Below are 24,427 nucleotides of genomic sequence, written 5' to 3'. Positions count from 1 at the left end.
AGAGCAGAAAAGCTGAAAATTCCAAAAATCAGAGTGCCTCTTCTCCTCCAAAGGAACACAGCTCCTTGCCAGCAATGGAATAAAGCTGGACCAAGAATGACTTTGACGAGTTGACAGAAGTAGGCCTCAGAAGATCAGTAATAACAAACTTCTCCGAGGTAAAGGAGGATGTTTGAAACCATCGCAAAGGAGCTAAAAACCTTGAAAAAAGAGTAGACGAATGGCTAGCTAAAATAAACAGCATAGAGAAGACCTTAAATCACCTGATGGAGCTGAAAACCATGGCACGAGAACTATGTGACGTATGCACAAGCTTCAGTAGCCAATTCGATCAAGTGGAAGAAAGGGTATCAGTGATTGAAGATCAAATGAATGAAATGAAGTGAGAAGAGAAGTTTAGAGAAAAAAGAGTAAAAAGAAATGAACAAAGCCTCCAAGAAATATGGGACTATGTGAAAAGACCAAATCTATGTCTGATTGGTGTACCTGAAAGTGACGGGGAGAATGGAACCAAGTTGGAAAACACTCTTCAGGATACTATGCAGGAGAACTTCCCCAACCTAGCAAGGCAGAACAACATTCAAATTCAGGAAATACAGAGAACACCACAAAGATACTCCTCAAGAAGAGCAACTCCAAGACACATAATTGTCAGATTCTCCAAAGTTGAAATGAAGGAAAAAAATGTTAAAGGCAGCCAGAATGAAAGGTCAGCTTACCCACAAAGGGAAGCCCATCAGACTAACAGCAGATCTCTCAGCAGAAACTCTACAAGCCAGAAGAGAGTAGGGGCCAACATTCAACATTCTTAAAGAAAAGAATTTTCAACCCAGAATTTCATATCCAGCCAAACTAAGCTTCATAAGTGAAGGAGAAATAAAATCCTTTACAGACAAGCAAGTGCTGAGAGATTTTGTCACCACCAGGCCTGCCTTACAAGAGCTCCTGAAGGAAGCACTAAACGTGGAAAGGAAGGACTGGTACCAGCCACTGCTAAAACACGCCAAATTGTAAAGACCATCAGTGCTAGGAAGAAACTGCACCAACTAATGAGCAAAATAACCAGCTAACATCACAATGACAGGATCAAATTCACACATAACAATATTAACCTTAAATGTAAATAGGCTAAATGCTCCAATTAAAAGACACAGACTGGAAAACTGGATAAAGAGTCAAAACCCATCAGTGTGCTGTATTCAGGAGACCCATCTCATGTGGAGACACACATAGGCTCAAGATAAAGGGATGGAGGAAGATCTACCAAGCAAATGGAAAACAAAAAAAAAGCAGCGGTTGCAATCCTAGTCTCTGATAAAAAAGACTTTAAACCAACAAAGATCAAAAGAGACAAAGAAGACCATAATGGTAAAGGGATCAATTCAACAAGAAGAGCTAACTATCCTAAATATATATGCACCCAATGCAGGAGCACCCAGATTCATAAAGCAAGTCCTTAGAGACCTACAAAGAGACCCAGACTCCCACACAATAATAATGGGAGACTTTAACACCCCACTGTCAACATTAGACAGATCAACGAGACAGAAAGTTAACAAGGATATTCAGGACTTGAACTCAGCTCTGCACCAAGCAGACCTAATAAACATCTATAGAACTCTCCACCCCAAATCAACAGAATTCTTCTCAGCACCACATCACACTTACTTTAAAATTGACCACATAATTGGAAGTAAAACACTCCTCAGCAAATGCAAAAGAATGGAAATCATAACAAACAGTCTCTCAGACCACAGTGCAGTCAAATTGGAACTCAGGATTAAAAAACTCACTCAAAACTGCACAACTACATGGAAACTGAACCACTGCTCCTGAAGGACTACTGGATAAATAATGAAATGAAGGCAGAAATAAATAAGCTCTTTGAAACCAATGAGAACAAAGACATGACGTACCAGAATCTCTGGGACACATTTAAAGCAGTGTGTAGAGGGAAATTTATAGCACTAAATGCCCACAAGAGGAAGCAGGAAAGATCTAAAATCAACACCCTAACATCACAATTAATAGAACTAGAGAAGCAAGAGCAAACAAATTCAAAAGCTAGCAGAAGACAAGAAATAACTAAGATCAGAGCAGAGCTAAAGGAGATAGAGACACAAGAAACCTTTCAAAAAAAAATCAGTGAATTCAGGAGCTGGTTTTTTGAAAAGATCAACAAAATAGACCACTAGCCAAATTAATAAAGAAGAGAAGAGAGAAGAATCAAATAGACGCAATAAAAAATGATAAAGGGGATATCACCACCAATCCCACAGAAATACACACTACCATGAGAGAATACTATAAACACCTCTATGCAAATAAACTAGAAAATCTAGAAGAAATGGAAAAATTCCTGGACACATACACCCTCCCAAGTCTAAACGAGGAAGAAGTCGAATCCCTGAATAGACCAATAACAAGTTCTGAAATTGAGGGAGTAATTAATAGCCTACCAACCAAAAAAAAGTCCAGGACTGGATGGGTGCACAGCCGAATTCTACCAGAGGTACAGAGAGGAGCTGGTACCAATCCTTCTGAAACTATTCCACACAATAGAAAAAGAGGGACTCCTCCCTAACTCATTTTATGAGGCCAGCATCATCCTGATACCAAAACCTGGCAGAAACACAACAAAAAAAGAAAATTTCAGGCCAGTATCCCTGATGAACATCAATGCAAAAATCCTCAATAAAATACTGGCAATCCAAATCCAGCAGCACATCAAAAAGCTTATCCACCATGATCAAGTCAGCTTCATCCCTGAGATGCAAGTCTGGTTCACCATACGCAAATCAATAAACATAATCCATCACATAAACAAAACCAAGGACAAAAACCATATGATTATCTCTATAGATGCAGAAGAGGCCTTCGACAAAATTCAACAGCCGTTCATGCTAAAAACTCTCAACAAACTAGGTATTGATGGAACGTATCACAAAATAATAGCTATTTATGACAAACCCACAGCCAATATCATGCTGAATGGGCAAAAACTGGAAGCATTCCCTTTGAAGACCAGCACAGGACAAGGATGCCCTCTCTCACCACTCCTATTCAATTCAACTTAGTATTGGAAGTTCTGGCCAGAACAATCAGGCAAGAAAAAGAAATAAAGGGTAGTCACATAGGAAGAGAGGAAGTCAAAGTGTGTCTGTTTGCAGATGACATAATTGTATATTTAGAAAACCCCATCATCTCAGTCCAAAATCAATATGGGCAAAGTCTTCATGACTAAAACACCAAAAGCAGTGGCAACAAAAGCCAAAATTGACAAATGGGATCTAATTAAACTAAACAGCTTCTGCACAGCAAAAGAAACTAACCGGAGTGAACAGGCACCCTACAGAATGGCAGAAAATTTTTGCAATCTATCCATCTGACAAAGGGCTAATATCCAGAATCTATAAAGAACTTAAACAAATTTACAAGAAAAAAAAAACCCCATCAAAAAGTGGGCAAAGGATATGGACAGACAGTTTTCAAAAGAAGACATTTATGCAGTCAACAAACATATGAAAAAAAGCTCATCGCTGGTCATTAGAGAAATGCAAATCAAAACCACAATGAGATACCATCTCATGCCAGTTAGAATGGCGATCATTAAAAAGTCAGGAAACAGATGCTGGAGAGGATGCGGAGAAATAGGAATGCTTTTACACTGTTGGTGGGAGTGTAAATTAGTTCAACCATTGTGGGAGACAGCGTGGCGACTCCTCAAGGATCTAGAACTAGAAATACCATTTGACCCAGCCATCCCATTACTGGGTATATACCCAAAGGATTATAAATCATTCTACTATTAAGACACATGCACACATATGTTTATTGTGGCACTATTCACAATAGCAAAGACTTGGAACCAACCCAAATGCCCATCAATGATAGATTGGATAAAGACAATGTGGCACATATACACCATGGAATACTATGTAGTCATAAAAAAGAATGAGGTCATGTCCTTTGCAGGAACATGGATGAAGCTGGAAACCATTCTCAGCAAACTAAGGCAAGAACAGAAAACCAAACACCGCATGTTCTCACTCATAAGTGGAAGTTGAACAATGAGAACACAGTGACATAGGAGGGGAACATCACACACCGGGGCCTGTCGGGGGGTTGGGGGTTAGGGGAGGGATAGCATTAGGAGAAATACCTAATGTAGATGACGGGTTGATGGGTGCAGCAAACCATCATGGCACGTGTATACCTATGTAACAAACCTGCACGTTCTGCACATGTACCCCAGAACGAAGTATAACTTAAAAAAAAAAAGTTTAATGTTTACTAGGAACTGTGAAAAGTGTTTTATATACCTTATTTGATTCTCATCACAACCAAAAGAGTAGTTACTACTATTATTCCCATTTTAGATGAAGATATTGATGCTAAGGAAAGTGAAATAACTTCTATATGGTGGCTTACCGACCACCATATAGAAGTGCCACCGTTAGAACCTATTGCCTCTGACTCTAGGTCTCAGGCTCTTATTAATCATTACTAATTTATTTCACAAATCCCCTATTGTTGGCATGCAGGTTGTTTCCAGTTTTTTTAAATAATGTGTACATAGCAGGAAGTATTTTTTAAATACATGTTTGCTTATTAAGTATTCAGTTATCTCTAGAGGATAATTCATTAAAATGCAAGGATTTTTAAAATATATGTACATATTCAGTTTTGATTATATTCTTAAAGGTTCTTTTAGGTAGGTGCAATTAAAAGGAAATTTTCTCTATTTGTCTAAAACCAGATTTCTAAGTTTATGTGATTTACCAATGAATGTTTAATCATCGAAAGGTGAATGGACTAATTAATTCATGAATAATTGTTAAACACCTACCTCTCTGCCATGGGCAGCTCTGGGTGCTAGGAATAGTGAGGAGAACAAAGACAAAAATCTTTGCTCTTATGAAGCTTACATTTTATGTGAGGAGTCATACAGTAAACATATATAAGGCTTAATAAAAAAATGAGACAACATCTGTAAAGTGCTCAGCCTAATGCCTAGCACATCATAATGTAATGACTGACTACTACTTACCCTTTAAGACTCAATTCAAACACAGCCACCTTAGGAATTCTCTGTGGCCTGTCTTCTCTTCAAGTTAGGTGTTCTCACTTATCTCACTACTCATTGGCCATCCCTTTATCATAGCACACAATATTAGAATTCTCATTCACTTGACTGCTTCATTCAGAAAACCAGAGCTTCCTAACTGGTGTACCAGGAACAGGTGTATCACAAGATAGTAACAGCTGGAAATATTACTCAAAATCATTTTTCAACCATTAAAAAGGTTACAGGAATTGAAATAATAATTGACCATTCTGTGTATGACTATGCCTTTATCAGCTTTCTTAGTCATTAGTTTTTTAAAAAATAATTATAATCATTATTTTAACACATACAGTTTTTATGCCCAACCAACACTCATCACCACAGCATGTTCTGTGAGGCCTCTCCCTGAGCTCTCTGCAAACCATCCCAATTATAGTCTGCATAGTTCTTTGTTCGATGATGATATCATCAGGGATGCTCCACATTTAAAATAGATTGCCTCTGATTTAATTTGCTTGTATCTTTGCATGTTTTTCAACTAATGTAGGTAAGATACTGGGATTTTTTAGTATTATTATTAGTATTGTTATTAATAGGTGTTTTCATAGAAAACAAGAGTTATTGTTAATTCTATCCATTTTCATTTGGTTTTTGTTGCCTTTTCATGTAAACAATTAGCAAAATCTGATTCTTGTTGGAATTTCTTTTCATGAGTATATGGAATAAAGAAGATACAATTAATTGTTTTCCCAAGCTCAATATGAAGGCACTGCACTACACTCTGTGAGGATGGGGTCTGTGTCTTTAATCTCTGGATCCCCAGGTCCTAAGACAGCAGTCAACACAGAAAGGGCTCAGTACTTCATTATCTCTACTTTATATGTATACATTTATTTGTGGAATGAACTACTACAAATTATAAAGTGATAAGGGCCATAGAGAATTACAAATAGAATTATAGGGATGTTAACAGAAGAAAAATACATATTCATTGAACTCTTTCTGTGCATGGGGCACTGTACTATGTTGAGTGCTTTAAATGTACTTTTTTAAATTCTGAAAGTAACCATCTTACTAACAAATACCTTGTAGTGAAACTTAATGCATTAAAGAAAGTGCCAACTTCATTTTCAGCTCCTTTACCAGACTGCCATACTTGGGAGGTAGAAGATGGTCCATTCATCCGGAGCCTCTTAGAATGTGAGGTCAACTCAGAGTTAGGATGAACCTTTACTTTCTGGATATAGAGAATGAAAGCTATTAATTACTCTAACAATCCAAGGTGCCTCTTACTTATATAGAGAAATTTTATACAAATATTCTGATTTTCAAGATTACCTGTTAAATTCTTGTGATTATAGTTTTTCATTTGCTTCATATGTCAATTTTAGATTACAAAACTCTTAGAAGAATTGAGAGAAGCCAAAGAAAACCATACACCAGAGATGAAACATTTCGTGGGCTTAGAAAAGAAAATTAAGCAGATGGAAATGAGACATGCACAAAGAGAACAGGAACTTCAACAGGTAAAGTAAATCACATTTACATATTTATATAGGTCTTTACTTTTAAGTGCCTTTAATTTGCTATAGTTTTGTCATCCCTAGCAAAAATTACCACTTAAAGTGTTTCCAGTGTATTTTGATCTTGTTAAAAATTTAATAAATTTATAACTTTTACCAGAAAATGAGACTTTATATCTCAAGTGCTTGAAGATTGGTATCCTTATATCTGGAAAAAAAGCAAAAACTTGTATCATGTTCTTAATTATTGATGGATTCCTAAAAACTTACACATCTTACCCTGGGAACAAGGCATGGTGTTCCATATTAAGTCATTTCAGCAAATGTTTATAAGAAATAAATTGTTTTAATATGATTATTTAAAATATATAGCTAGCACTAGTAATATTACTATACTTAATTATAAACAGATAAATTAATAGAAGTTAAAAATAGCAGATGTAAGGGCATGATGTGTTTTTAGGCACTTGCCTTGGTGCTGAAATTTAACTTGGTTTGAACAGTGTATTAGTCTGCTTGGGCTGACATAACAAAATATCATAAATTGGGTGGCTAAACAGGAAAAATTTATCTTCTCACAGTTCTGTAGGCCAGAAGTCCCAGATTGAGGTTTTGGTCAGTTAGGTTTCTGGTGAGGGCTCTCTTTCCAGCTTGCAGATAGCCACCTTTTTTCTCATTCTAACATGATCTTTCCTCAGTACCATGTGTGCAGAGGAGAGGAAGAGGGGCGAGAGATCACTTTGGTGTCTCTTCTGGTGATGATCTCTTCGGTGTCTCTAGTGGTGAAAACACTAGTTCTTATCAAATCAAGTCCCCACCCTTATGATCTCATTTAACATTCATTATTTCCTTACTCCACATACAGTCACATTAAGGGTTAGGAAATTCAACATATGAATTTGAGGGGGACACAAACATTTAGTCCCTAACACAGTTGGGATGTATATACTCCTTGAAGACAGAAAATGTTGCATCCACGCAGAGCATTATGATTTACCTGAGTTCCCCAAAGAAACCCCAGGTTTGCCTACTTTAAGATTGTTAAATGTTCCTCACCCACCACTATGAACTATAACAGCAATGTGGAATTTTTGTATTTGCAGATAATACAGCAAACACACCAAGTAGTAGAAACTGAGCAAAACAAAGAAGTTGAAAAATGGAAAAGACTGGCACAGTTAAAGAATCGTGAGCTGGAGAAGTTCCGCACAGAACTAGACTCAATATTAGATGTTCTCCGAGAGCTGCACCGGCAAGGAGTGGTTGTGCCAGTTGCTTTTGCAGATGAAATGAATGCACCAGAGTATTAATAGAAATTCAGATTTCATAATGACCTTATTAAAAGGCCTGAAGATGGATGGGATTGTGCCACTGTCAGGACAGCTTATGAAAAACAAGTGTTCCAATATGTTTCCAGAAAGCAAACAACCAAAGCAACATTTCAAAATAAATTGCCTTTAACCAATAAGAAAAAAAACATATAATGGTGTATTTTACTAAAAATCATTAACCAGTCTCATTTTAAGTGATTTATGGACAGTTTCCTTTATAGCAGAGAAGGTCTCACTTGTATGCTAGAAATAGAAAGAAAAGAAAATTGAACATACTCCGCCACATTTTTATTGATAATGTGAGGTTTTTAAAATTTTTATTTTAGATCCAGGGGGTACATGTGCTTGTTGTAACATGGGTGTATTGAATAATGGTGGGAATTGGGCTTCTAGTGTACCCATCATCCAAATATTAAACACTGTACCCAACAGGTAATTTTTCAACGCTTACTGCCGCTCACACTCTTTCCCCTATTGGAGTCCCCAGTGTCTGTTATCTCCATCTTTATGTCTGTGTGTACCCATTGTTTAGCTCCTACTTTTAAGTGAGAATATATGCAATATTTTATTTTTTACATCTGATTTAGTTCACATAGGATAATGGCCTCCAGCTCTATCCATGTTGCTGCAAATGACATGATTTCATTCTTTTTTATAGTTGCATAATACTCCATTTATATATATCTCTATATATATATCTCACATTTTCTTTATCCAGTCAATTGTTGGTAGATACTTAGGTTGGTTCCATGAATTTGCTATTGTAAATATTGCTGCAATAAACATACATGTACAGATATCTTTTTTATATAATGATTTCTGTTCCTTTGGGTAGATTCCCAGTAATGAGATTGCTGGGTTGAATGGTAGTTCTATTTTTAGTTCTTTGAGAAATCTCTATCCTGCTTTCCATAGAGGCTGAATTAATTTACATTCCCACCAAGAGAGTATTCATGTTCCCTTTTCTACACATTGACACCATCATCTGTTGTTTGACAACTTTTTAATAATAACCATTGTGACTGGTATAAGATGGTATCTCAGTGTGGTTTTTGTACTTCTGTAATGATTAGTGACGTTGACCATTTTTTCACGTGTTTGTTGGTCAGTTGTATTTCTGTTGACAAATGTCTGTTCATGTTCTTCTCCCAGTTTGTAACGGGATTGTTTGGGGTTTTTCTTATTGTTTTAGTTCCTTGTACCTGATGAATATTAGTCCTATCTCAGAGAAATAACTTGCATATATTTTCCCCCATTATGTAGGTTATCTGTTTATTTAGTTGATTATTTTGCTGTGCAGAAGCCTTTAATTTTAATTCAGTTCCATTTATCTATTTTTGGTTTTGTTGCATTTGCTTTTAGGGTCTTCATTGTGAATTTTTTGCTGAGGCCAACATTCTGAAGAGTTTTTCCTAGGTTTTCTTCTAGCATTTTAATACTTTTAAGTCTTACGTTTAGGTCTTTAATCCATCTTGCATTAATTTTTGTATATGATGAGAGGTAAGGGTCTAGTTTATTTCTTCTGTATATGGCAAATCAGTTTTCCCAGCACCATTTATTGAGTAGGGTGTCCTTTCCCCAGTGTATATTTTTGTTGACTTTGTCAGAGATCAGTTAGTTGTAAGTATGTGGCTTTATTTCTGAGTTCTCTATTCTGTTCCATTGATCTGTGTGTATTTTTGTACCACTACCATGCTGTTTTAGTTACTATAGCCTTGAAGTCAAGCAATGTGATGCCTCTGTATTTGTTCTTTTTGCTTAGGAGTGCTTTGGCTATTTAGGCTTTTTATTTTTTTTTTTTGGAGTTGGGGGTTCAATATGAATTTTAGGATTGTTTTTCCCAGTTCTGTGAAAAAATGATGGTAATTAATAGGAATTACATCAAATCTGTAGATTGCTTTGGGCAATATGATCATTTAAAACAATCATATTGGTTATTCAGTTCATAAGCATGGGATGTATTTCCGTTTGCTTGTGTCATCTGCAGTTTCTTCTGTGTTTTGTAGTTCTTTTTTACCTCCTTGGTTAAATGTATTCCTAGGTGCTGTGTGTGTGCATGTGTGTGTGTGTAGCTATTGTAAATGGGATTGAGTTCTTAATTTTGTTCTCAGCTTGAATGTTATTGGTGTATAGAGATTCCACTGGGTTTTGTATATTGATTTTGTATCCTGAAACTTTACTGAACTCACTTATCAAGTCTACGAGCCTTCTGGAGGAGTCTGTAGGGTTTTCTAGGTATACAATCGTGTCATCAGCAAAACAGATTATTTGACTTTGTCTTTTCCAATTTGGATGTCTTTTACCTCTTTCTCTTGTCTGATTTCTCTGGCTAGGACTGCCAATACTGTATTGAATAGACGTGGTGAGAGTGCACATTCTCGTCTTTTTTCCAGTTCTTAGGGAAATGCTTTCAACTTTAACCCATGCAGTATGATGTTGGCTGTAGGTTTGTAATATATGGCTTTTATTATTGGAGGTATGTTCCTTCAAAGCCTAGTTTGTTGAGGGTGTTCATCATGAAGGGATATTAGATTTTATCTAGTGTTTGTCTCTGCATCTATTGAGATGATCATGTAGTTTTTGTTCTGTTGTTTATGTGGTGAATCACATTTATTGATTTCTGTATGTTGAACCATCCTTACATACCTAGAATAAAGCCCACTTGATCATGATGCTTTTTTTTTTTTTTTTGGATGTGCTGTTGGATTTGGTTTGCTAGTATTTTGCTGAGGATTTTCACATCTATGTTCATCAGGAAGACTGGCCTGCAGTTCTCTTTTTTTCTTGTATCCTTCACTGATTGTTGGTATCAGGGTGAAACTGTATTTATAGAATGAGTTTGGGAGGCATCCTTCCTCTTCAGTTTTTTTGGAATAGTTTCAATAAGATTGATACTAGCTCTTTGTATGTCTGGTAGAATTTCGCTGTGAATCCATCTGATCCTGGGCTTTTTGTTGTTTTGGAAGATGTTTTATTACCGATTTGATTTATTTACTCATTATTGGTTAATCTAGCTGTCAATTTGGTTTACTCTTTCAATGAACCAACTTTTTGTGTATTGATCCTCTATCATTTTTTGGTCTCATTTAGTTCTGCTTTGATCTTTGTAATTTCTTATCTTCTTCTAGATTTGAACTCAGTTTGTTCTTGTTTTTCTAGGACCTTGAGGTGCGATGTTAGGTTGTTAATTTGAGATCTGTCTTTTTGTGTAGGCATTTACTCTATAAACTTTCCTCTTAACATTACTTTTGCTGTATCCCAAAGGTTTTGGTATGTTATGTCTCTATTTTCATTTATTTCAAAGAATTTTCTTATTTCTGCCTTAATTTCATTGTTTCCCCAGGAGTCATTCAGGAGCAAGCTGTTTTGTTTTTATGTACTTGTGCAGTTTTTGTTTGTTTTTGAGACGGAGTCTTGCTCTGTCACCCAGGCCACAATGCTATGGTGTAATCTCGGCTCACTACAACCTCTGCCTCCTGGGTTCAGGTGATTCTCCTGTCTCAGCCTCCAAGTAGCTGAGATTACAGGCGCACGCCATCACACCCAGCTAATATTTTATATTTTTAGTAGAGATGGGGTTTCACCATGTTGGCCAGGCTGGTCTTGAACTCCTGACCTCAGGTGATCTGCCCACCTCGGCCTCCCAAAGTGCTTGGATTACAGGTGTGAGCCACCATGCCTGGCCACGCTTGTGCAGTTTTGAGAGTTCCTTTTGGTATTGATTTCTAATTTCATTCCACCATGGTATAGGAAGTTACCACACCATGGTATAGGAAAGCCCCCATCTCTTAAAAATATTTTTTAATTAGCCAGGTGTGGTGACATGTGCCTGTAGTCCCAGCTACTCAGGAGGCTGAGGTAGAAGGACCGCTTGAGTCCAGGAGTTCAAGGCTGCAGTGAGCTATGATTGCACCACTGCACTTCAGCCTGGAACAGAGTAAGACCCTGCCTGTAAAAAAAAAAAATTAAAAAATAAAAAGGTAAAAAGCAAGTGAAACGAATTTATATAATCTATCTAAATATTACCAGTATTGATAGAAAAATTGAGTTTTTGCATTTTGTCATACTAAATCTTCAAAATACATTTTACAGTTACAGCACATTGCAGTTTGGACTAGCCATATTTCAAGTGCTCAGTAACCACATGCCTAGAGGGTAGTAAAAGTATTACAGTTTGCTATTTTTTATGTAAAAGAAATTTTAAGTTATAAATAATTTATTTTTTTGAGCGTGTTTTGTGTATTTTTATCTGTAAGCCTATTAATGTATAGCTGCACCCATCCTTTCTTTTGTCCTTTTGACTATCTATCTATGGGCCATTCATTCCAAATGCAAGCAATGTCTGGTTCTGGAACACAGGGACATGCAAACATCATATAATTACTTTCAGGAAAGGTATATCCTATTTTGATGACGATTCTATATTCTATTTTGAAATAAGCTATATATATGGCAGGTCTTCAGTTCTATATATAAAGATCCATAAGTACTCTAAAAGCTATTTGTTACAACTAAAAACCCAGGAGCCACATCCTATTCCTTAATCATTGCACTTAGGGGCCAGGATGAGAACACAGAAGATGGATACATCTCACTGTTTTTATAAAGATTCAAGCTCCAGAAGTGATCTATCTTCTCCTAGTGTGATGGTTAATTTTAGATGTCACCTCCACTAGATTATGAGATACCCAGAGAGCTAGTAAAGCATTCTTTCTGGGTATGTCTGTGAATTGTTGATCAAGAGATTGGCATTTGAATCAGTAGACCAAGTAAGGAAGATCCATCCTCACACAATGTGGACAGGCACCATCCAAATGGTTGAGGGCCTATATAGAACAAAAAGGCAGAGGAAAGACAAATTTGCCCTCTCTGGAGCTAAGACACCCTTCTTCTGATTTTGGACATCAGAATTGTAAGTTATCTAGCCTTCAGACTCCAGGACTTAAACGAGTGTCCCCCAGGTTCTCAGGCTGTTGGACTTGGACAGCACTACACCTCTGGCTTTCATTTCTCCAGCTTGCACATTACATATCATGGGACTTATGCCCTTCCATCATGTGTCAACTAATTCCCGTGATAAACCTTTATCTACATCTCTAAAGAACCCTGACTAATACAGATTTGTGGCACCAGGAGTTATTCTAGAGGAACAGAACTTTTAGGATGAGTTTCTTTCATTGGTTTTGGGGTTTCTAGAATTTGCTTTCTAATCTGATTGGACTTCAAGTGCTAAGGAGTCTTATTTCCAACAGTACAGGGAACACTGATAGTCTATGGGATGAACTGCTTATTGTGATACACAAAATATCTGGATTGGGTACTCCTGATCAACCACTTGTAAGAGGCATGTAATTTAGTGATTCTGTGTATGACATTTTCAAAACTTGTGGAAAACTTAAGGAATATAATTATGTCAGTTGGTTATCCCTAATGTTGGTGGACAACATAATTTTTAAAAGGATGAGCTCAGGGATTTGAATTTCTGGCTCAGGCAATGCATAAATGATTTAAGAGCTTCTAGTGTGCCCTGAAAGAGAATCTGATCTCCTAGAGCCACAAGGCTGTAATTGCTGAAAATAAACACTAGACCTCATCATACAGTCAGCTGAGTTACAGCAAACTTCCAGCCTGACAGGGTGTCTACTGTTAAAAGTGGGAGTGTTGAATAATTGCACAACAACAACAAAAACTTAGGTGAAAGAAATTGAACAAAAACACAAATTGGAAGAAATCCCATATTCATAAATTGGAAAAATATTGAAGTATCCAGACTACCCAATGTAATCTGTAGATTCAATGAAATTCCTATTAAAATTACAATAACATTTTTCACAGAAATAGAAAAAAAAGTCCTAAAAGTTATATGGAACCACAAAAGACCTCAGTAGCTAAAACAATCATAAGCAAAAAGAGCAAAGCTCAAGGCATCATACTGCCTGACATCAAAATATACTACAAAACTACAGTAATCAAAACAGTAGTATATTATCACAAAAGCAGACACATTGACCAGTGAGACCACATATAGTGTCCAAAAGTAAACCCACACTTTTACAAATAATTGACTTTCAATAAAGGTACCAAGAACACACAATGGAGAAAAATAATCTCTTCAATAAGTGGCATCAAGAACACTAGATATCCACATGCAGAAGAATGAAATTGGATCCTTATCTCACACCATATATAAAAATTAACTTCTTAGGTTAAAGACTTAAATATATTTAAGACCTGAAACTAAAAATCCAGCCCTAGGAAGAGGGCTGAATCCAGGGTTCTGAGCAGCGTCAGTCTGCAGGCCCACTTCCACAGCTTCTCACAAGATAAGACACACTGGCTTGGAACTCCAGCCAGCCACTGGCAACGGGTTAGAGCCTGCCTGAGAAGGGATGGAGTCCCCAGGGGAAGGGGTGGGCTGCCACCTTAGCTGTTTGGTCAACTCAGCCCTTCCAGCCTGCAGGCTTTAGAAAGTCCAAACAGTCTGAGGAAGCGTTCCCCCAGTGCAGCACAACTGCATTGCCAGAATGTGGTCAGACTGCTTCTTTAAGGACTCATCTGTTCCTCTTCATGGGGCGGGACCTCCCAGCCAGGGCCTCCAGCCACCCTCACCTGCCAGTATTCTAGAAAGAGCTCTGATCTCTCCCTGGGATGGAGTGCCCTGGGGGAGGGGTGGGACACCACCTTTGGTGTTTGGACGACTGCGCTGTTCAGCCTGCAGGCTTTGGAGAGTCCCAGCAGACCAGGGCAGAGGTGGTTTCCCAGCACAGCATGGCTGTTTTGTGGAGGCATGGCCAGAATGCTGCTTTAAACAGGATCCAGATCCATTTTTTCTCACTGGACTGATCCTCCCAGCTGGGGCCTCCAGCCACCCCCACCCATGTTCTACAGCCTTCAGAGTTCTAATTTCTCCCTGGGATGAATGAAATGCCTGGGTGTGGGAGGCTGGCTGCCACCTTTGCTGTTTGGGTGTCTCAGCCAGTCCAGCCTGCAGGCATTGGAGAGCCCAAATCGATTGGGGAATGAAGGGATCCCCAACACAGCACAACTGTTCCACCAAAATGCAGCTAGACTGCATATTTAAGAAGGTCCCTGATCCCGTTCCTCCTAACTGGGTGAAGCCTTCCAATAGGGTTCTCCAGCCACCTCCTACAGGTGCATTCGGCCCAACAACAGGTCAGTATTCCCCTGAGAGGAAGCTTCCAGAGGAAGGGGCAGGCCGCCATCTTTGCTGTTTCACAGCCTTCACTGCTGATACCTCCAGGTACTGGAAAAACCAAGATGACTAGGATCTGGAGCAGACCCCCAGCAAACTGCAGCAGCCCTACTGGAGAGTGGCCAAACTGTTAAAAATGAACAACAACAACAACAACACACACACACACACACACACACACACACACACACACACCCCACATCCAAAGGTCAGCAACCTCAAAGATTGAAGACAGATAAGCCCCCAAACATGAGAACCAGAAAGAAATAGAATCCTTGAATAGAACAATAACACATTTTGAAATTGAGGTAGTAATAAATAGCTTACCAACCAAAAAAAAAGCCCAGGACCATATGAATTCTACCAGAGGTACAAAGAAGAGATGGTACCATTCTGACTGAAACTATTCAGAAAAAAATCAAAAAGGAGATACTCCTCCCTAACTCATTCTATGAAGCTGGCATCATCTTGATACCAAAACTCAGCAGAGATAAAATAAAAAAAGGAAACTTCAGGCTGGGCATGGTGGCTCACACCTGTAATCCCAGTACTTTGGGAGGCCAAGGTGGACGGATCACATGTGCTCAGGAGTTCAAGACCAGCCTGGCCAATATGGTGAAACTTTGTCTCTACTAAAAATACAAAAATTAGCTGGGTGTGGTGGTGCTCTCCTGTAATACCAGCTACTTGGGAAGCTGAGATAGGGGAATCACTTGAACCTTGGTATCAGAGGTTGTAGTGAGCTGAGATCACACCACTACACTCCAGGCTGGGCAACAGAGCAAGACTCTATCTCATGAAAAAAACAGAAAGAAAGAAGAAGAAAAAAGAGAAAGAAAAAAGGGAAGGGAAGAAGGGAAGAAAAGGGAAGAAGGGAAGGGAAGGAAACGGCAAGCCAATATCCTTGATGAACATCAATGCAAAAATTCTCAACAAAATACTGGCAAACCAAATTCAGCAGTACATCAAAAAGCTTATCCACCACGATCAAGTAGGCTACATCCCCAGGATGCAAGGCTGGTTCAACATACACAAGTCAATAAATGTGATTCATCACATAAGAAAACTGAACATAAAAATCACGTGATTATTTCAATAGATGCAGAAAATTCCTTCCATAAAATTTAACATTGCTTCATGTCAAAAACCCAAAAAACTAGGTATTGAAGGAATATACCTCAAAATAATAAGAGCCATAAATGACAAACCCAAAGTCAATATCATACTGAATGAGTAAAAGCTGAAAACATTCCCCTTGAAAATCGGCATAAGACAAGTGTATTAGTCTGTTCTCACACTGCTGATGAAGACATACCTGAGACTGGGTAATTTAAGAAGAAAAAGAAGTTTAATGGATTCACAATTCTATGTGGCTGGGGAGGCCTTACAATCATGGCAGAAGGTGAAAGGCATGTCTTACATGGCAGCAGGCAAGACACAATGAGAGTCCAGCGAAAGGGATTTCCCCTTATAAAACCATCAGCTCTCATGAGACTTACTCACTATCATGATAACAGCACTGGAAAGTATCGCCCTTATGATCCAATTACCTCCCACCAGGTCCCTCACACAACAAATGGGAATTGTAGGAGCTACAATTCAAGATGAGATTTGGGTGGGGACACACCCAAACCATATCAACAAGGATGCCCTCTCTCACCACTCCTATTCAACATAGTACTGGAAGTTCTGGCCAGGGCAGTCAGCAAGAGAAAGAAATAAAGTGTATTTAAATAGGAAGAGAGGAAGTCAAACTCTTTTTTGTTTGCAGATGACATGATCTTAAGTCTAGAAAACCCCATCAAGATGGCCAAATCGAAACAGCTCTGGTCTGCAGCTCCCAGCAAGATCGATGCAGAAGGCGGGTGATCTCTGCATTTCCAACTGAGGTACTTGGTTCATCTCACTGGGACTGGTTGGACAGTGGGTGCAGCTCATGGAGGGCAAGCTGAAGCAGGGTGGGGCTTCACCTCACCCAAGAAGCACAAAGGGTCAGGGAATTCTCTCCCCTACCCAAGGGAAGCCATGAAGGACTGTGACATGAGGAACAGTGAACTCCAGCCCAGATGTTGTACTTTTCCCATGGTCTTCACGACCTGCAGACCAGGAGATTCCCTGCGGTGCCTACACCATCAGGGCCCTGGGTTTCCAGCACAAAACTGGGCAGCCATTTGGGCAGACACTGAGCTAGCTGCAGGAGTGTTTTTTTTTCCATACCCCAGTGGTGCCCAGAACACCAGCGAGACAGATCCGTTCACTCCCCTAGAAAGGGGGCTGAAGCCAGAGAGCCAAGTGGTCTGGCTTGGCAAGTCCCACCCCCATGGAGCCCAGCAGGCTAAGTTCCACTGGCTTGAAATTCTCACTGCCAGCACAGCAGTCTGAGGTCAACCTGGGACGCTCAAACTTGGTGGGTGAAGGGGCGTCCACCATTGCTGAGACCTGAGTAGGAGGTTTCACTCTCACAGTGTAAACAAAGCTGCTGAGAAGTTCGAACTAGGTGAAGCTGACTGCAGCTCAGGAAGGCCACTGTGGCCAGACTGCCTCTCTAGATTCTTCCTGTCTGGGCAGGGCATCTCTGAAAAAAAGGCAGTAGCCCCAGTCAGGGGCTTATAGATAAAACACCCATCTGCCTGGAACAGAGTGCCTGGGGGAAGGGGCAGTTATGAGTGCAGCTTCAGCAGACTTAAATGTCCCTCCCTGACAGCTCTGAAGAGAGCTGTGGATCTCCCAGCACAGTGTTCAAGCTCTGCTAAGAGACAGACTGCATCCTTAAGGGGTCCCTGACCCCCATTTATCCTGACTGGGAGACACCTCCCAGCAGGGGTCAACAGACACCTCATACAGGAGAGCTCTGGCATCTGACGGGTGCCCCTCTGGGATGAAGCTTCCAGAGAAAGGAACAGGCAGCAATCTTTGCTGTTCTGCAGCTTCTGCTGGTGATACCCAGGAAAACAGGGTCTGCAGTGGATGTCCAACAAACTCCAGCAGACCTGCAGCAGTGGGCCTGACTGTTAGAAGGAAAACAAATAAACAGAAAGGAATGGGATCAACATCAACAGAAAGGACGTCCATGCAGAGACCCCATCCGAAGGTCACCAAAATCAAAGAGCAAAGGTAGATAAATCCACAAAGATGGGGAGAAATCAGCACAAAAAGGCTGAAAATTCTAAAAACCAGAATGCCTCTTCTCCAAAGGATCACAACTCCTCACCAGCAAGGGAACAAAACTGGACAGAGAATGAGTTTGACGAACTGACAGAAGTAGGCTTCAGAAGGTGGGTAATAACAAACTCCTCTGAGCTAAAGGAGCATGTTCTAACCCAATGCAAGGAAGCTAAGAACCTTGAAAAAAGGTTAGAGGAGTTCCTAACTAGAATGACCAGTTTAGAGAACATCAATGACCTGATGGAGCTGAAAAACACAACATGAGAACTTTGTGAAGCATACAGAAATATCAATAGCCAAATCGATCAAGTGGAAGAAAGGACATCAGAGATTGAAGATTAACTCAGTGAAATAAAGTTTGAAAACAAGATTAGAGAAAAAAGAATGAAAAGGAATGAACAAAGTCTCCAAGAAATATGGGACTATGTGAAAAGACCAAACGTATGTTTGATTGGTGTACCTTTTTTTTTTTTTTAATTTTTATTTTTATTTTTTATTATACTTTAAGTTTTTTGAGGGATAGCATTGGGAGATATACCTAATGCTAGATGACGAGTTAGTGGGTGCAGCGCACCAGCATGGCACATGTATACATATGTAACTAACCTGCACAATGTGCACATGTACCCTAAAACTTAAAGTATGATTGGTGTACCTTAAGTGAGGGGGAGAATGGAACCAAGTTGGAAAACACTCTTCAGGATATTATCCAGGAGAATTTCCCCAACCTAGCAAGACAGGGCAACATTCAAATTCAGGAAATACAGAGAACACCACAAAGATACTAATTGAGAAGAGCAACCCCAAGACACATAATTGTCAGATTCAACAAGGTTGAAATTAATAAAAAAATGTTAAAGGCAGCAAGAGAGAAAGGTCAGCTTACCCACAAAGGGAAACCCATCAGACTAACAGATCTCTTGGCAGAAACCCTACAAGCCAGAAGAGGCTGGGGGCCAATATTCAATGTTCTTAAATAATTTTCAAGCCAGAATTTCATATCTAGCGAAATTAAGCTTCAAAAGTGAAAGAGAAATGAAATCCTTTACAGACAAGCAAATGCTGAGAGATTTTGTCACCTCCAGGCCTGCCTTACTAGAGCTCCTGAAGGAAGCACTGAAGTTGGAAAGGAACAACCGGTACCAGCCACTGCAAAAACATAACAAATTGTAAAGACCATTGACACTATGAAGAAACTGCATCAACTAATGGGTAAAATAACCAGCTAGGATCATAATGACAGGATCAAATTCACACATAAAAATATTAACCTTAAATGTAAATGTCCTAAATGCCCCAATTAAAAGACACAGACTGGCAAATTGGATAAAGAGTCAAGACCCATCAGTGTGCTGTATTCAGGAGACCCATGTCACGTGCAGAGACACACATAGGCTCAAAATAAGGGGATGGAGGAAGATTTACCATGCAAATGGAAAGCAAAATAAGCAGGGGTTGCAATCCTAGTCTCTGATAAAACAGACTTTAAACAAAGATCAAATGAGACAAAGAAGGGTATTACATAATGGTAAAGGGATCAATGCAACAAGAAGAGCTAACTATCCTAAATATATATGCACCCAATAAAAGAGCACCCAGATTCATAAAGCAAGTTCTGAGAGACCTACAAAGAGACTTAGACTCCCACACAATAACGGGAGACTTTACCCTACTGTCAATATTAGACAGATCAATGAGACAGAAAATTAACAAGTATATTCAGGACTCGAACTCAGCTCTGGACCAAGAGGACCTAATAGACATCTACAGAACTCTCCACCCCAAATCAACAGAATATACATTCTTCTCAGCACCACATCACACTTATTCTAAAATTGACCACATAATTGGAAGTAAAACACTCCTCAGCAAATGCAAAAAACAGAAATCATAAACATTCTCTCAGACCACAGTGCAATCAAATTAGAACTCAGGATTAAAAAACTCACTCAAGCCCTGCCCGGCGCTGCCCGCCCAGTTCCTGTTCCCAGACTGAGGCCCAGCCCCCTTCGCCCGTTTCCATCACGAGTGCCGCCAGCATGTCTGACAAACTGCCCTACAAAGTCGCCGACATCGGCCTGGCTGCCTGGGGACGCAAGGCCCTGGACATTGCTGAGAACGAGATGCTGGGCTTGATGCGTATGCGGGAGCGGTACTCGGCCTCCAAGCCACTGAAGGGCGCCCGCATCGCTGGCTGCCTGCACATGACCGTGGAGACGGCCGTCCTCATTGAGACCCTCGTCACCCTGGGTGCTGAGGTGCAGTGGTCCAGCTGCAACATCTTCTCCACCCAGGACCATGCGGCGGCTGCCATTGCCAAGGCTGGCATTCCGGTGTATGCCTGGAAGGGCGAAACGGACGAGGAGTACCTGTGGTGCATTGAGCAGACCCTGTACTTCAAGGACGGGCCCCTCAACATGATTCTGGATGATGGGGGCGACCTCACCAACCTCATCCACACCAAGTACCCGCAGCTTCTGCCAGGCATCCGAGGCATCTCTGAGGAGACCACGACTGGGGTCCACAACCTCTACAAGATGATGGCCAATGGGATCCTCAAGGTGCCTGCCATCAATGTCAATGACTCCGTCACCAAGAGCAAGTTTGACAACCTCTATGGCTGCCGGGAGTCCCTCATAGATGGCATCAAGCGGGCCACAGATGTGATGATTGCCGGCAAGGTAGCGGTGGTAGCAGGCTATGGTGATGTGGGCAAGGGCTGTGCCCAGGCCCTGCGGGGTTTCGGAGCCCGCGTCATCATCACCGAGATTGACCCCATCAACGCACTGCAGGCTGCCATGGAGGGCTATGAGGTGACCACCATGGATGAGGCCTGTCAGGAGGGCAACATCTTTGTCACCACCACAGGCTGTATTGACATCATCCTTGGCCGGCACTTTGAGCAGATGAAGGATGATGCCATTGTGTGTAACATTGGACACTTTGACGTGGAGATCGATGTCAAGTGGCTCAACGAGAATGCTGTGGAGAAGGTGAACATCAAGCCGCAGGTGGACCGGTATCGGTTGAAGAATGGGCGCCGCATCATCCTGCTGGCCGAGGGTCGGCTGGTCAACCTGGGTTGTGCCATGGGCCACCCCAGCTTCGTGATGAGTAACTCCTTCACCAACCAGGTGATGGCGCAGATCGAGCTGTGGACCCATCCAGACAAGTACCCCGTTGGGGTTCATTTCCTGCCCAAGAAGCTGGATGAGGCAGTGGCTGAAGCCCACCTGGGCAAGCTGAATGTGAAGTTGACCAAGCTAACTGAGAAGCAAGCCCAGTACCTGGGCATGTCCTGTGATGGCCCCTTCAAGCCGGATCACTACCGCTACTGAGAGCCAGGTCTGCGTTTCACCCTCCAGCTGCTGTCCTTGCCCAGGCCCCACCTCTCCTCCCTAAGAGCTAATGGCACCAACTTTGTGATTGGTTTGTCAGTGTCCCCCATCGACTCTCTGGGGCTGATCACTTAGTTTTTGGCCTCTGCTGCAGCCGTCATACTGTTCCAAATGTGGCAGCGGGAACAGAGGCCCCTCCTCAAGCCCCAGTCATGATGGAGGTCCCAGCCACAGGGAACCATGAGCTCAGTGGTCTTGGAACAGCTCACTAAGTCAGTCCTTCCTTAGCCTGGAAGTCAGTAGTGGAGTCACAAAGCCCATGTGTTTTGCCATCTAGGCCTTCACCTGGTCTGTGGACTTATACCTGTGTGCTTGGTTTACAGGTCCAGTGGTTCTTCAGCCCATGACAGATGAGAAGGGGCTATATTGAAGGGCAAAGAGGAACTGTTGTTTGAATTTTCCTGAGAGCCTGGCTTAGTGCTGGGCCTTCTCTTAAACCTCATTACAATGAGGTTAGTACTTTTAGTCCCTGTTTTACAGGGGTTAGAATAGACTGTTAAGGGGCAACTGAGAAAGAACAGAGAAGTGACAGCTAGGGGTTGAGAGGGGCCAGAAAAACATGAATGCAGGCAGATTTCGTGAAATCTGCCACCACTTTATAACCAGATGGTTCCTTTCACAACCCTGGGTCAAAAAGAGAATAATTTGGCCTATAATGTTAAAAGAAAGCAGGAAGGTGGGTAAATAAAAATCTTGGTGCCTGGAAAAAAAAAAAAAAAAAAAAAAAACTCACTCAAAACTGCACAACTACATGGAAACTGAACAACTGCTCCTGAATGACTACTGGGTAAATAACAAAATTAAGGCAGAAATAAAGATGTTATTTGAAACCAATGAGAACAAAGACACAATGTACCAGAATCTCTGGGACACATTTAAAGCAGTGTGTAGAGGGAAATTTAGCACTAAATGCCCACAGGAGAAAGCAGGAAAGATCTAAAATCAACACCCTAACATCACAAAAGAACTAGAGAGGCAAGAGCAAATGTATTCAAAAGCTAGCAGAAGACAAGAAATAACTAAGATCAGATCAGAACTGAAGAAGACAGAGACATAAAAAAATCCCTCATAAAAATCAATGAATCCAGGAGCCAGTTTTTTGTAAAGATTAACAAAATAGATAGACTGCTAGCCAGACTAATAAAGAAGAAGAGAGAGAAGAATCAAATAGATGCAATAAAAAATGATAAAGGGGATATCACCACTGATCCCACAGAAATACAAACTACCATCAAAGAATACTATAAACACCCCTATGCAAATTAACTAGAAAATCAAGAAGAAATGGACAATTTCCTGGACACATACAGTCTCCCAAGTCTACACCAGGAAGAAGTCAAATCCCTGAATAGACCAATAACAAGTTCTGAAATTGAGGGAGTAATTAATAGCCTACCAACCAAAAGAAGCCCAGGACCAGACAGATTCACAGCCTAATTCTACCAGAGTTACAAACAGGAGCTGGTACCAATCCTTATGACACTATTCCAAACAATAGAAAAAGGGGGACTCCTCCCTAACTCATTTTATCAGGCCAGCATCATCCTGATACCAAACCCTGGCAGAAACACAGCAAAAAAAGAAAATTTCAGGCCAATATCCATGATAACATTGATGCGAAAATCCTCAAAAAAATATTCACAAACCGAATCCAGCAGCACATCAGAAAGCTTATCCACAATGATCAAGTTGGCTTCATCCCTGGGATGCAAGGCTGATTCAACATATGCAAATCAATAAATGTAATCCATCACATAAACAGAACCCATGACAAAAACCACATGATTATCTCAATAGATGCAGAAAAGGCCTTCGACAAAATTCAACAGCCCTTCATGCTAAAAACTCTCAATAAACTAGTTATTGATGGAACGTATCTCAAAACAATAAGAGTTATTTATGACAAACCCACAGCCAATATCATACTGAATGAGCAAAAACTGGAAGCATTCCCTTTGAAAACTGGCACAAGACAAGGATGCCCTCTCTCACCACTCCTATTCAACACAGTATTGGAAGTTTGGGCCAGGGCAATTAGGCAAGAGAAAGAAATAAACGGTATTCAAATAGAAAAAGAGGAAGTCAAATTGTCTCTTTTTGCAGATGACATGATTGTATATTTAGAAAACCCCATTGTCTCAGCTCAAATCTCCTTAAGCTGATAAGCAACTTCAGCAAAGTCTCAGTATACAAAATCAATGTGCAGAATCACAAGCATTCCTATACACAAATAATAGACAAAGAGAGAGCCAAATCATGAGTGAACTCCCATTCACAATTGCTACAAAGAGAATAAAATAACTAGGAATAAAACTTACAAGGGATCTGAAGGACTGCTTCAAGGAGAACTACAAACCACCACTCAAGAAAATAAGAGAGGACACAAACAAATGGAAAAACATTCCATGCTCATGGATGGGAAGAAATCAATGTCATTAAAATGATCATACTGCCCAAAGTAATTTATAGATTGAATGCTATTCCCATCAAGCTACCACTGACTTTCTTCACAGAATTGGAAAAAAAAAACTACTTTAAATTTCATAGGGAACCAAAAAACAGCTCGTTTAGCCAAGACAATCCTCAGCAAAAAGAACAAAACTGAAGGCATCATGCTCTCTGGCTTCAACCTATACTACAAGGCTACAGTAACCAAAACAGCATACTACTGGTACCAAAACAGATATATAGACCAATGGAACAAAACAGAGGCCTCAGAAATAACACCA

At 40.3% G+C, this 24,427-nt stretch overlaps 3 protein-coding genes across 6 annotated transcripts in view; 2 read left to right on the top strand and 1 right to left on the bottom strand.

The window, feature by feature from the left end:
- The window catches only part of CEP162 (centrosomal protein 162), a 103,843-nt gene extending 95,124 nt beyond the window's left edge, over nucleotides 1–8,719 (top strand). For 2 of the 4 annotated variants that reach the window (XM_063605401.1, XM_003816394.5), the window contains 2 exons: nucleotides 6,460–6,594; nucleotides 7,695–8,719. In XM_063605401.1, coding sequence (XP_063461471.1) covers nucleotides 6,460–6,594; nucleotides 7,695–7,901 — 342 coding nt within the window. In that variant the 3' untranslated portion in view covers nucleotides 7,902–8,719. Of the gene's footprint in view, nucleotides 1–6,202; nucleotides 6,337–6,459; nucleotides 6,595–7,694 lie in introns of those variants that run through there. The other 2 variants (XR_004672045.3, XM_063605402.1) reach the window with 2 other exon arrangements.
- MRAP2 (melanocortin 2 receptor accessory protein 2) overlaps nucleotides 1–24,427 on the bottom strand; it is a 133,479-nt gene that overhangs the window by 13,363 nt on the left and 95,689 nt on the right. The window lies entirely within an intron of this gene.
- On the top strand, nucleotides 20,254–22,427 carry LOC134730609 (adenosylhomocysteinase-like). The gene is made up of 2 exons (XM_063605400.1): nucleotides 20,254–21,645; nucleotides 22,022–22,427. The coding sequence occupies exon 1, from the start codon at nucleotides 20,340–20,342 to the stop codon at nucleotides 21,636–21,638; it is 1,299 nt and encodes a 432-aa protein (XP_063461470.1). The 5' UTR covers nucleotides 20,254–20,339; the 3' UTR covers nucleotides 21,639–21,645; nucleotides 22,022–22,427.

This window comes from Pan paniscus, chromosome 5, assembly GCF_029289425.2.
Source record: "Pan paniscus chromosome 5, NHGRI_mPanPan1-v2.0_pri, whole genome shotgun sequence".
Lineage (NCBI taxonomy): Eukaryota > Metazoa > Chordata > Mammalia > Primates > Hominidae > Pan > Pan paniscus.
The sequence above is the reverse complement of the archived record's forward strand: the minus strand, read 5'-3'. Positions and strand labels throughout refer to the sequence as shown.